The sequence below is a fragment of the Vicugna pacos genome, chromosome 12 (assembly GCF_048564905.1).
Source record: "Vicugna pacos chromosome 12, VicPac4, whole genome shotgun sequence".
Lineage (NCBI taxonomy): Eukaryota > Metazoa > Chordata > Mammalia > Artiodactyla > Camelidae > Vicugna > Vicugna pacos.
In genome coordinates, this window is record NC_132998.1 from 60640160 (window position 1) to 60654139 (window position 13980).

The 13980-nt window shown below is 51.4% G+C and overlaps 1 protein-coding gene across 3 annotated transcripts in view; it reads right to left on the reverse strand.

The window, feature by feature from the left end:
- Positions 1 to 1437: 1437 nt before the first annotated feature.
- TCF20 (transcription factor 20) overlaps positions 1438 to 13980 on the reverse strand; it is a 47674-nt gene continuing 35131 nt past the window's right edge. The window contains exons 3-5 of one of the 3 annotated variants that reach the window (XM_031671794.2): positions 8673 to 8722; positions 7548 to 7642; positions 1438 to 1656 (exon numbers count right to left, since the gene is read on the reverse strand). In XM_031671794.2, coding sequence (XP_031527654.2) covers positions 7592 to 7642; positions 8673 to 8722 — 101 coding nt within the window. In that variant the 3' untranslated portion in view covers positions 1438 to 1656; positions 7548 to 7591. Of the gene's footprint in view, positions 1657 to 7547; positions 7676 to 8672; positions 8723 to 13980 lie in introns of all 3 variants that reach the window. The other 2 variants (XM_031671793.2, XM_031671795.2) reach the window with 2 other exon arrangements.

Consider the following 13980-nt stretch of genomic DNA (forward strand, 5'->3'; position numbering starts at 1 on the left):
CTCATTTATAATTGCTTGTTTCTACTTCACAACATCCCTTCCAATATTTCTATTCTCTAAAATAAAGTCCATTAACACTGCATTATTTTTTAATAACTTTTGAAATTAATGTTGATTGGAAATATGCCCTTGTATCAACTTAAGTAAATCCGGCCATCCCCATACACTGGCTGAGTTCCACCCTCCAGGCTGAGTGGCAGACAGGAGCCCTTGGTTTGCTTCATTCCAAGTTCTGCTGCAAGGGCTACGCGGCCTGCACAGCGCCTGGCGGCTGCACCAGTCAGAGAGCAAACACCTCTGCGGCAGAACCAGAGCCACCCAGGGGCTGGGATGGGAAAAGAAAGAGACACATTCGCTTTAGAGTTAAAAGAAAGGAAGAAAGAAAGAAAGAAAACAAGGTTAAAATGAAGTTTATTATTTTTTTGATTTTTTTGTTTTGTTTTTTAAATAAAACTGTTTGTGAAACAGCTATTTTATCCCCACGGCAGAGTGACCCCTGAAAGATGCACTAACCCCTTCTTAAGGCCTTAAGATTTTTTTTGTACTTTTTTCTTTTTTTTAAAACTCAGATATTTAAAAATTATACAATTTACAAAACAAAACAAAATACAACATAAAGAATCATGTAGCATGGGGCTGCTCAACTGACAGACCCCCTTTTCCTTTATAAAAATGAAAGCAAAAGAGAAAAGGGTGGAGTGGGTGTTCCTGGTCAGCTTACCCCACACGATCACACCCAACACTGCCCTTCCCCGTGTCCACCCCTACAGCTTAGGCTTCCGTCCTGTCCGTCCTGGGAGTCAGGGCACAGCTGCTTGAAGTGTGCCCAGAGGAGGCCATCCCTTGACCCTGCTGGCTGAGCCACTTAGTGGGATACTTGGGGCTCTCACTGGCCACAGTGACCCGGGACATAGCTGTGACCTTGGGGCATCTGCCAATTTCACCTCCCAAAGAAGAAAAAATTAAAAAATAATAAATAAATAGTGTTTCTGGAAATGAAAAAAATTTATTTTTGTCTTTAAACATCATTCTTCCACTCCTGAAAACACAGACCACCTCCACTTCCCTCCCCCTCAACTTTCTCACTTTGAGACAAATTAATGACAAAAGAATGGTTTGGTGTGGTTTGTCCGTTCTTTCGACCCTGGGTCTAGAGTCTCTGAATTGTGTGAGCTGGGCTAAGGATTCAAGCCACCTCTGTCCCTGTGAGATGAGAGTTTGTTCAGTTCAATTTCACATTTAAATTTCACTTATTGGAACAAATTTGGAGTTCTTTAACTAGATAATTTTAAAATAGAATCAAAAGGGATAGCGCACCTTTCATTTAAACAAAGTCTTTCCAGACTAAAAATAGATTTATATATATATATTTTTATCCCTCCCTTTTAATTCCCCCCACCCTTTCCCATCATCCCAGCCCTCCCCCCTCCCCCCAAATTGTCACTATGGAGATTGTGTCCATGGAAACAGCCATTCCAACTTCTTGGGTCTTTCTTTCCTGTGGTGTCACCGGTTTGAGTGATGTAAGAACTTAGGAAGGAAGTGCTGGCACGGGCAGGCACGCGGGGTGGGGCAGGGTGGGGTGTGGCTGCACAGGAGGACCATTTCCATTCCATCACGAGTGTCCACCACCTTCTCTCATCTCCACAGTCTCACCTGCAAGACAGAACAGACACTGGGTGCTAGGGACCTTCACGCGGTGCTGCAGCCAACAGCCCTTGCTCTGTGGTGGTCCTGAGGTCGGGGTGGGGAGGCTTTCTGTAGGGTCCAGCAGCCGCAGACCCCTGTGAACATGGTGCTGGCACTGCAGATCCCCAAGGCCAGTGGTGGAGTCACTGTGTGGCTCTCGGTCTGGGACAGGGAAAGGCAGCAATGACCTGACCAGCTGTGCAGGCCCTGGACTCTGAGTGCCCCTCATTGCATGTCTACCGCCCCAGGCATGGAAGGAATCGAGACCAGGAGAGAATTCCCTGACTCCCCAGTGAGGCGGCCCTGGAGTGGGGCAGCTCTCGAGTGACCCCCACTCAGGCCCATGCCTCCTGGGGCCTGAGGCTGGGCTCAGCACTTGGTGGCAGGGACCAGTGCTCACAGAGGTGGCTGAGCACCCAGCCCATCTAGAAGAACCGGCTCAGGACCACTTCACGGCTGCTTCCAGTCCAGGTAGTCTTTATCCATAACAGAGAACACTCCCCCAGGGGCTCTGACAGGGAGGGCTGGTCTCAGCTCATCCTCTGAGTCTCCCCAGGCCCTTGCTGCTGGCGTCTCCTCTTCCAGCCCAGGCTCCAGGCTGAGGAAGACTATCGTGGTGACTGTTGGTACGTGGGGTTGTACCAAGGGCCTCCTCAGAATGCTTCATGGGTCATTTATGTGCAAAAGTCTCAGAGAGACACAGCAGTTTCTTAGGAATTCAGTCCAGAAAAATTAAGCCAGAAGCCAAGAGTGGTGGCAGCCTCACCCTCACTTGTTTTCTGCCAGTCACAGAACTCTTAGAAACTGTGTGGGGCTCACCTCGCTTCTTCCTCAAACCCTCTTTGGTGCCCTCCTTTAACAAATAAAGCTCAGGAAAATCCAGGCATCACTATCCTTTTTCTGTTTCTGTAAAAGTTACTAATATGCAAAATAGTTAAGAAAGTTGGTCTGTCTGCACGAGCTAAGAACAGACATACTTACCTGGGCCAGAAAGATATTGCTAACTGCTTGGCAGAAAACACAAATAAACAGAAAGAGACTCGTGGAGACAGTAGGACAATGGTGCCACCCTCAGACAAAAGCAACCCTGGGACTCCAGGTGCCAGGGCCTGGGGATGTGGGCCAGCGGCTGAGCCATCCATCCTGCCATTCTCAGGATATTCACAGTGACAGCGTGGCTCTCCTGGTACCGAAGTTGCCTGTGGGCCCAGGAGGTTGCCTGCATGATCCATGCCTCCTCCTGCTCTGGCACACTCTCCACCCCTGACTCTGGTTTCCTGAGGCCACGGCTGCCAGGAAAGGGGAGAGAAGCAGCCTTCTCTGGTGCCACCCCAGGAATCAAAGGCCTTTTGTAAATGCAATGACAAGGGGAGAGCTAATGGGGCAGCTCAAACAACGACCAGAGGGTCAAAATCTTGCTGGGGATGTGGGCCACTGGCATCAACAGAGGACAGGTGCCACGCACACTCTGCAGGGAGGGACAGCACAGGGCAGGGTTTGCCCTCCCCCCAGTGCCCGGCACAGTCTTTGGTCTGCACCCTATCCCGCTCATTTCTCAGAACAGCAGGCCCCCATCCTCAGAATGAAGGCTGTCTCGGCACCCAGGGTCCACCTGGCCAGTAGGTTCTTGCAGGCTGCTGACTCTGACTCCTCCCTTGGTGCCACAGGGGTGGCTGGTGGTCAGGGGAGCCCTGGCCTTTCCGCACCTCCTGCCTGGGGCTCTGTCCTCTCACCTTCTCAAAGGGTACCTCCCCCCAGGTTCTGCTACTAGACTGGCTCAAACACATGATACGCTGAATGTTATGAGACCCTAACTTCTCAGTTACTTCTAAAAACTGTTCCTTCAATGAGGAGAATGGGAAGAAAATTCTTTAAGCATCTACTAGATGCCAGGCACTATGCTAGGAGCAGTATACACATTATTTCATAGTAACACTGAGAGGCCTGACCCCCACATCTTGGAGATGAGGAGGTGGAGGGAGGTGACACACATGGTCCAAAGCCACGTGGCTGGCTAGAGCTGGGACTGGGCTCATATCCAACAGAGCTCTTCCAACTGCCCCAGGAACTCTGCCTTTGAGCCTCCATTGCCTCAGTCCTGTCCAAACGCACAGGACGTGGCCGAGAAGGCAGTGGCCTGAGCAGAGCCACAGAGCAGCCAGCGGGAGCCGGGGAAGCAGACAGCTCTGAGGACTTTAACGGTTCTCTGTGAAAAGGCAACCACATGTCTGGCTGCCTCGGAACAGGATTTCATCTCAGGCTAGAGCCTTCTGCCACCCGCCCCTACCCTGGTCGTGCTCCCAGCCTCCCTCCTGCTTCGCCTCTGCGGCCTGAACCCGGCTGTACTCCCCATCCTCTCCACCTGCAGCGACTCCGCCACCTCAGCCACACCCAGTCTGGCCAGGACTCCTCATCCTAGGAGGCACTTGTGGTTGTCACTGCGGTGGGTGTGGAGGGGCCTCCTTCTGAACCTGCATCCATCTGGGCTCTCCTCCCCGTGTGCCCCTTCCTGTGCCCTCTCTGGGCCAGCACACAAAGGGGCAAAGACAGCGGTCCCTGTCCTCAGGGGCAGGAAGTCTAGTGGAGATGCAGACAGTAAGTGAACGAACAAATGACTCAAAACTGTGGTGACACCAGGAAGGCTGCAGTGCGAACAAGGGGTGCTTTCAGTGGGGACTTAGCAGGGAAGACCACTGTGAGCAAGTGACACTGAAGTTGAGACCAAGAGAGGACACGGAGGCACAGAGCTCAGGTCCAGGGAAGTAAGTGCACGTGCAAAAGCCCAGAGGGAGATGCCGGGCCTCTGAGGAGACGAAGGAGCCTGGCCGGAGACTACCGCAGGCCTTCGGAGGCTGAGGAGTCTGGAAGCAATTCTAAGTGTGATGGGAACCCCTGAAGTTGAGAGGAGACAGGAATCTGAGCTGAGCTGCAGTGCGTGGGAGGCAATGAGGGGCCACCTGGGCTGCGGGTGGGAGGGAAGCGGGCGCTGGAAGCCCCCCTCCGAAGGTGTAATCCCAGGACGCCCCCCGAGCCTGCCTGGGGGAGGGGGGCCCAGGACACGACACTTGCTTGTACATGTGCGGGCCGGGTGACCATCTCCAGTGTGACATTCCGACCACAGAAGCTGCTCAGGGAGGCCCAGCTCCAGGGCAGGGAAGCTGCTGTGTGCAGGTGGCACTGCCTGGCACCCAGGACCAGGCAGCAGCTGGATGGGGGCTACAGGGGGCTGGCAGGGGAGTGGGGTCTCCTTGCTTACTAAAAGCAGCAGCAGAAGACAGGTCTAGGGGTTCCGCTGTCAGAGCCCTGCCCACGAGCTGCCCAGAGCCAGCGAGATGCCGGCAGCACAGGGCGAGGGTGGGCACCCTGCCCTCGTCCTCAGACCCGCCCACTGGATGCTGCCCAAGGACCTTTCCCCTCTGGCACCGCTGCCCTGTGCTGGACAAGTATCAGGCACCTCACATGCTGGCAGGAGGGTGGAGGAGATAAGAACTCACGTCTCCCGCCCCCAGCCCTGGGGCTCTCTGCTAGGCAGGGCAGCTGAAGCGCCCAGTTCGCGGCCTTGACCCCGCCAGTGCCTGCTGCGTGAGGCAGACAGGCTGAGAGGGCAGTGCGCCCGGCACTTGCTGACACTGCACCCCAAGCCAGGCTGTGCTGGGCATGTTGGAGACATTCCTTAACTGAGTTCTCACAAGGTTGCCCATTGTTACTTCCCTTTTTACAGAAAGAGAAAGTGAAGCAGAGACATTAAGTGGCCTGACTCTGGTCACGCAGCATTTTCCACACCACTCTGTGAGAAAGTGGGGCACCAGGAATTTGGACTCAAATGTACGATCCGTGCCCCTTCCCGAGACCCAGCGTCCCTGTCCCTGATCACTGGGGCTCCCGCACCACCAATGGCACCTCTGGGCCTGAAGGATGGCAACTGCCCCCCGACAAGTGCTGAACCGAGAACCCAGGACAAAAGGTCCAGCCTCGTGGGGAAACATGGATTTGAAAAGCACTTCAGGTGGACAAGCCTGGGTGCGTACGTCTGCCCTTTTCCCTACAAGAGGTGTGTGTCTGACCTCAACAGACTCAAAATTACCCCAAACTGGGGGTCAGGCCACTTAATCACTCAGTGCCTCAGTTTCTTTTGTATAAACAGGAGCAGTAACATTGACCTTCTGAGGAAAGAATGATGAAGCTTATTGCTCCACGAGAGCTCAGGAAGAGGCAGAGAGGATGGAGATGATGAACAAAATTAAAATTTCCAAGAGGAAATCTGCCCACCAGGCCAAGGGCCCAGACTTCATCTTCTTCTCAAGTACAGGCTGGGACTTCAGGACAAGGACAAAAGGCTGAGTAACAAACGGCTCTCTCCCTACCCGGCTCTTCCCAGACACTGCCAGGAATATTCTGCGTGGCCTCTTGTAGAACTTGGCACTAACTGCCTGGGCCAGGAAGGTGGCAGAGCCGCCTAGAAACAGTGACATAGTTAAGACCAGGGTCACGCAGAGAGGCCAACAGAAACATTCTGGAAAACCACGCAGACTGCTGTCTTGCCTGCGGGTCAGTGCCCCCTGGCAGATTTTAGAAGTCCACAGGGCTCCATGTGATCGTTTGGCTCCTGTGGCCCAACCACCGATCCTGCTCTGCTCCCTCCCTCCCCAGTCCCACTCCCCGGAAGAGGGAGACAGAAAAGCTCGAGTCCAAGGCCTCACTCGACAGCCCCTCAAGAAAGCCCAGCAACCCCCGCTGGCCCCACAGACTCATCACACAGCGGAGGGGAATTCCCTGGAGGTCGGGCCTGGGACCCACCTAAGAAACAAATGACTTCTCAGAGGAAAACCTCCACATTCTGAGAGGAATTCCTCAAATTACTGTTAGGTATTCCAGAGCCAAGCAGACCCCCCACCCCTGCCTCAGCTGTAATAGGAGGGAGGGAACTTTCCACAGAGTCGCAGGCGTGTGGTGCTGCCCCAGAGGGCCAGGCGGAACACACCTGTGTGGGTCTCAGACGGCTGGAGTAAACCCAGAAGCCCTCATCTGAAGAGAAATTAATCCTTTAAGGAACATTTGAGACAAGCGGCCCCCCACCCCATCCTGTAGAAGCAAGTGCCTCAAGTTACATTTCAGGTTTTCTTCTCATTATAACCTGTTACCCTTTTCCCTCAGTGACTCAGTGAGGACGGGGCAGTGAGGGAGCCAGCGGGGGCACAGGAGGCCTAAGTCCTACAGTCCTGCTCTCAGCACAGGCTGCCAGCCCTGACCACGAGCCCACAGACACACTCACAAAAAGCACAACTCAATCTCTTAAGGTTTTTGAAAGTAAAATTAAATGGGATGCTACAGTCTACTACATTTTTGAGGGAATTTTCCTTTCCTTTGTACTTCTGTGAAAAGGAACCCTTCACAGTACTGGGGGAAAAAAGATTTCAAACCACCAAACTTGAGGAATTTTTTGTCTTTCAGAGAAAACCCACCATAAGCTTTAGAGATACTGAGTAAATTGAAAAGAAGAGCCCTCTGGCAAGAAGCCTATCTGAGCCTGGGAAAGAGCGAGGGCTGCTGGCAGAAGCCCCCCTCCCGAGGGTCCGACTCGGAAGGCGCTGCATCCTGCCCTCAGGAGCTCCACACACAAGGCCCAGCTTCAGGAAGTCACCATGAACCCCAATGGGCGATGGTACCATTTTACAGCGCCACACCACCTTTCCACACATATTCTGGGGAGCTAAGCAACAAATGGGAAAACATTTTATCCACCTGTGTCGGCAGTCCACGCTGGTAGATGCTGCTAGTGCAGCCTGGCCTGGGCTGCGCAAGAGGGCACAGGCCACGACACCCCCTGGAGTCCGGCAGGGGCGGCGACCCAGACTCACCTGTGCTTGCTGTACTTTCCATTCCCACGAGCACACTGCCCCCCTCACCCCCGCTCCGACTGCTCTGTGCTCAGGCTGCCTTTCGCTGTCTTGTTCTGCAAGGAGGGGAGAGGGCATGGGAGGGGAGGCTGACTCCGGCAAAGCCAAGGAGACAAGACAGGAGGGACGAAGAACGAGCGTGGGGTCAGGGTGGGCAGAGGTGAGGAGAGGAACGCACATGGAAAAGGAAAGAAAAAGCAGAGAGTCAGTACTGAATGACAAACAGGAGATACTCAGACAGGGTTTTCTGAGGCAAAATGTGACCATTAAAAAAGGGAAGCTTTTTAAAATAAAAACATGTAAATTTAAAACAGAGAAAACTGTAAGATCCTATGATCCACCTCTGGAAATAATCTTTAAAGAAAAGCGTAAGTAAGCAAATTTCAGAAGCATTTGAGAGCAGACCCAACAGGATGACCTCTTTCTAGTACTTTTTGGCCCCACTTGCAGACCGAAGGCTGTGAGCACCAGTGGCCACCAGGTGTCAGTGTGACCTCAGCCAGAGCAGAGTGGTGCTGCAGAGATCCCAGGTGGTCCTTCTCTACATCCTTCCCTTCCCCCACACACGAGGTGTCTCAGAAACAGATCATTCACCCCCCCTTATCTTTCCTTTCCTAAATTTAAGAGGCAAAAAACAGACCATCTCCTGAATCAACTACAGAGACACTACCAGTTGCTTCTGCTGAAGTAAAACCTGGAAGAGACTGCATTTCCCCAAAAGCCTGGAGTAACTCTACTTCTAGTCAGGGAAGATGCCTTTGCTCCCATTCAAGGCGGACAACCAGTCTTACGTCCCGTCAGCCTGTGAACTGGAATTCCATTACGCTAAGGGGGAGCCGGTAGTTTTACTGCTTTTGATCTTCCAATTTCCCTTAATAGACAAAACACCTTCCTCTCCAAAACATTTCCCCTAGTCCCCCCTCACCACGGGAGCACCGATACCCACGCCACAGGGCTCCCTCCCCAGGTGCCTCTCCTCCCCCCAGGCCAGGAGTGGGTGGCAGCCCCCCAATGTCTGGTCTTCAGGTCTTTCAGGAGAAGCCCCCTGACCCCCTAGCCCTGCCGGGAGTGTGGGCTCTGACTCACCTTGTGCTTGGGGCACCTCACCGAGAAGTTCTCTTCATGGAGCAAACAATCTGCAAGACAGAAGGGGACAGTCAGGCGGGGGCTGGCGTGTGGCTCAGCCCGAGGGGCGCGGGGCCGCACTGGTCAGGACTGACGAGGCCAGACATGGAGATAAGAGGTCCGCACTGTGACTTCTAATAGGAAAACATGAGATACCCCCCAATAAGCTACAGTAAGTACCTCAACACGATAGAGTGTCAGTCCAATGTTAAACAATGAACATTTCAGACTAGTTACTGCTACGGGGGAAACACAATGCAAATTGTTCAAAAAGCCATAATACACATAAATGTGTAAGTACAATCTCACTTTTATCAAAATGCTTTTTAAAATTTATTTTTGGGGGGGTCATTAGGTCTACTTATTTATTATTAAGATTTTTTTTAATGGAGGTACTGGGAATTGACCTCATGCATGCTAATAAGCATGAACTCTATCATTTAAGCTATACCTTCCCCCCTCAAAATGCTTTTTATGCATTAAAAAAAGACAAAGGAAATCTACCAAAATATGACAGTGGTTCTCTTGGGTAGTAAGATTATAGGTGATTTTAATTTTCTTTATTTTTATCTTTATTTCCACGATGATATCTTTATTATTTTAATAATGAGAAACAATCTCCAATAAATGTTATTTTTAACACCCCGTATCCTAGGCCAAGTTCACTCCACAGGCCACAGCAAAGCCTCCTGATGAAAACACTTCAGATCTGCAGGCGTCTTTTCTCCTCATGGAGAGCCACACGTCAGAGAAAGAAAGGAGGCCTGGGGCCCTGCTGCCACGTTGTCCTACAACCCATGGAGTCCCGGAAGCCCTGTAACCCACGCTAAATGCTCCAGAGGAAAGTGAAATCCCATTAGGAGGCTATTCATCCTTGGAGCAAAATGACGCGTCCCAACTTTTAACTCGGAGACATCCTCCGTGACAGCGAGGATGCGCGTCTGCCTCCAGGTGAGCCGTGCTCCGTGGCACAAGCATGGTGCATTGAGCAGGGCGAGGAAATCTAATTAACGGGTTCACTCCGCACACCACAGCTCCCAAAGACCGACAGCTGGGTCGCTGGTGCAAGAAGCAGTGGCAGAATGTTAATAAATATTGATCACACGTTCTCAGAGAGCTCCCAGGTACCATGGCGGGAGGTGGCCCTGGTACTTAGCCTTGTTAAATTCATAATTTAACTCAGGTTTAAAGTGAGGCCCAGATTAGCTGCCTGTGTGCCCAAAGATTTCAAGTGAAATAGTAATAAGCAAGGGAAGACACAAATGAAACTTTTGAGGTCCTATCTTAAATACATGAAAAAGAAAAGAAAAGAAAAAAAGACCCTGCCATAACCTGGCTAAGTCTGTACCATCACCGCTGTGCCTGCTCCCCCAATCCCCTAGCCCTGGAATCTCTAAGATTGGGTGGGTTCAGCCTTCTCTGCTCTGGGCCAGCCTCAGGGCACAGGAAACTCAGCAAGTCCTGCTAACCTTTATGTCCCTCCCCACCAAAAGCAAATAGCCTGGCAGTAAGTGAAATGTGTTAATTTAAAATCCACAAGTACATGGCGTGACCAAGACTCCTGCTGCTCCAATCTGCCAGAGAGCTTATGAACAGCGGGAGACAGACAGCTGGAGCTCGGGGGAAGCGCCTTCTCCTTACCTGGGCTGAAGCAGCAGTGCTTGCTGGCAGAGTCTCTAGTTTGGGCCAAAGAGAAACAGCACAGGCCATGTGGGGCAAGGCCACCCTTATGTCACAGGGGTTTACAGAAATGAGGAGGGGGACCGTGTCAGCTGGAAAAGATGCCATTAGAAAGGTAGAGGTGGCTCTCAGCCACAGAATAATGACCAGCTCTGATGCACCATTAGTAAAATTGTCTTTTAAAGTTAGGAAACGTATCCCCTCTAAGCTAGAAAGCAGAAGAGATAAAACAATGTAGGTACACACTAAAGAGAACTTGGAACGAACGCCAGGTACTTCTGAGAGGGAAATCTAAACAAATCTATGAGACAGGGCACCCTCTGGCAGGGCCTGCGTGCAGGAACACTGTGAAGGTGCCTCTCCATCCTCGTGGTGCCCACAGGACACCAGCAACTGCACTTCCCATTCCTGGCAGGGCTGAGACCCACAGCCGGAGAGCTTGGCCACCTGGAGGCGGCATGGGGAGACTAGGCTGCCTCCAACCAGACTCTGCTGGGGAAAGAGTGAAGAGTGGTGGCAAGTGTAGTAAATGCTTCTGAGGTCTCTGAACAGACTCTGGCCCCACACCACCGGCCAGCCGGCCCCTCACTGGTTTTCTCCAAGCCCCTGGCAACATGCTGCATGGTGCAGAGGACCTGGTCAGCACTTCCCTACAGTGAGGTCAGAGTAAACAGCTCGCTGGACCACTGCATAAGGTGGAGGAGACTCACAAGGTTATCAAGTCAACCTGGTGGCTTCCAGACACAAACATCACACCCCAGAAAAGGACCCCACTTTCATTTCTCTCTTTAGGCTTAAAGACAGGACTTAGCTGGGCTCCTCATAACAAGCTATCTGAAGCTTCAGAGACCCACATGCATTCACACATAACACTTAAGACTCATACTGGCAAAATCCAGGCTGGGACTCGGGGACTCGCCAGCCTTGCCCCCGCCTCGCTGAGGGGCAGTCTCTGGAGAGGCAAGCCCGGTTCCTGGGGCCAAAGGAGGGACATAAGAGGGAAGAAGCAAGACCACCAGCCGTTTCATAAAGACCCATCCTGGCTCCGGACCCTCGGCCACAAGATCAAAGTCAGCAGCAGAGAGAGCAGCTTGAAAATGCTGTGGAAGGGTGGCTGTAGAAGTAAAATCCCAGCTGTGTTTCTTCATGAGGGTAAAAGAAAACGCCTCTCTAGGCAAGATTCCTTACACACAATGAAATTATTAATGAGCCACCACAGCTCTTTTCCCCTTTAGTCTTAATTGCTATGGCTCATTGCATTAAATATATTAATTTTTTAAAAACTGGTACTCATGTTCTTATTACTGCATCTGCCACCTGGAGCCAAATCCTGTGCCTGTGACATACAAGGAGCACAGCACAGTGAACCACAGTGTCACAAAAGTAGGGTCAGTATCAGGTACGGGAAAAGCTGCAGGAGCCACCGCTCCTCATGAAACAAAGATTCTGTTTCCATGGAGATGTCCCTAGTGATAAAAGTTTTCCCTTAAACATCAATAGCTCGCAGCTGACAGCAAGGCACAGAAGAAAATGTCAAACTGTTCCTTACTCCACACAGAGATGGGGGACTCACAAACTCAGGAGCTTATTTTTATGGTAACTAGAAAAGTCAATCAATGAACGCCTTTCCTGGATACAAAGATCTACCAGATGGAGAACAGAATTCCTGAGAAGACCATGTGGGATAAATACAAGCATCAATCCGCACAGAAGTGAAGACTCTGGATCATTGTGACTCAGGTTGTCAAAGAGATCAACAAGCTGCTTTTTTGGTCCCAGCTCCACGTGGAAGAGCAGAGTATGCAGCAGCTGGACAGCAAAGCCAGAGGCCAAGGTCCCACTGACCCAGGCAGCCTCCCTCTTGCTGGATACTCGGCAACCAATTTCTGCCAAATAGAGATGTGGCCAACTTACCTGGACAGGCCACGGAAGACAGGATCAAACGGAGAGTGACAAGTATCACTTACTTCCTAACCCTCAGCTGGTACAGCAGGCCCTGCTTCCCTGCTGGTTGGGGGCCGGGCGAGCCTCTGCTGGAGGGAAGAGGGCCTTTCCCAAAAACCCCCACTGCCCGGCTTGACCAAGGCGGCACCAATCCTGTGCTGCCAGCCACCAGCTGCACATGGCTCCAGGAGTTGAGGTTAAAATAACATAACATAACATAACATAACATAACATAACATAACATAACATAACATAACATAACATAACATAAAAAACTCAGTCCTTCCTTCTAACCAGCCATCTTCCAAGCGCTCAGTGGTCACACATGGCCTGTGGCTACTGTATTGGAGAGCGCAGATGTAGACCACATCCATCACTGTGGCAAGTTCTACCAAGCAGCACGGCTCAACCCCTGGAGAAACCGTGGCTGGAGGCGGATGCCCTGTGTACAGAGAGGGAACACACTCCCAGGGGGACGGAGTTCCCTGCCTGCTGCTTCCGGGCAGAGCCTCCATGCAGGAGACCACCTTTCACCTGGCCACTGGCAGGAAAGCCAGTGTTTGCAGTATTCCCCATGTAAAAATTACAAACAACTTCATTTAAAACCCACAAAGCTTAAAATAGAAAAGGAAATAAAACATTCTGGTGTAACTTGGGGCAGTATCAGGAAAATGAGAAAAGGCAACACTTGGCTCTTAAGAGAGGAGGATTTAATGACTGTACTGTAGAATATGCTAGACCACGACCCAGGGTGAATTACTGCTCAGACTCAGCTTGGAAACGTTCAGGGGAGGAAAGAGAATGTAAGGGACAGGCAAAAACCCAAACTCCCTGAACTGACACTTCAAGGCTGTCTTCTTACTCGCCACTTATCCTTCTGGTCAAATAGCACCCTGGCCACCAGTTGCCCCTCAGCACAAGCAAACACACTTTTATGAGACTCTAACTTTGGTATAAGCATTATCTTTCTGTACGTTTCTTGCTCTTTTTAGCTGCTGCTCCAGCAGAAACCTGGAAAAAAGAGGAGAAAAGAAGGGACGACGAGAAGGACATGAAAGGCAGGGGGGACGTGCTTAAGCAAATGTCAGGAGCGCTGGAAGGAAGGGAGGTGGGGACGAACTCAGATTCCACTCCACGTGCTTTCTCTCTCTGTACCTGCTCCCATCACCCAGTCAGCCACGGCCTCTCCCCTCACTCCTGCCAAATCCAAACTAGACTCCACCTCCTGGAAAAGTGAGGCTGCCCCAGGGAAAGCCACGTTTCCCCCCGGAACCTGGGAAGAGCTTAGAGAGAGCAAGCAAAATGCGACTCTCATTTATCTCCTCATTTTCTCTCCCTCCTCCCTGACTGCAAGCATTCTGAGGGCCTGCGAGGTGAGCCTAGACCCATCTCATGTTCAAAAAATAACTGGTAAAAACACCCACCGAAGAGTCAAGAGTCCAGTGGAAGAAAGAGGATTTTCCCAGGCTGCTGAAGCTGAGTCAGAACTCAAGTCTGCATTGCTAACTGATGGCACTTCCTGGACAAAAGGTGTCCCTTCTTTCAACAGTTACCACACCACAAAGCACTGATGTGATCATCTCAAAAGACCAAAAAAGACAAAAATTCAACACCTCTGCCTGATAAAAATGCACAACAAACTAGG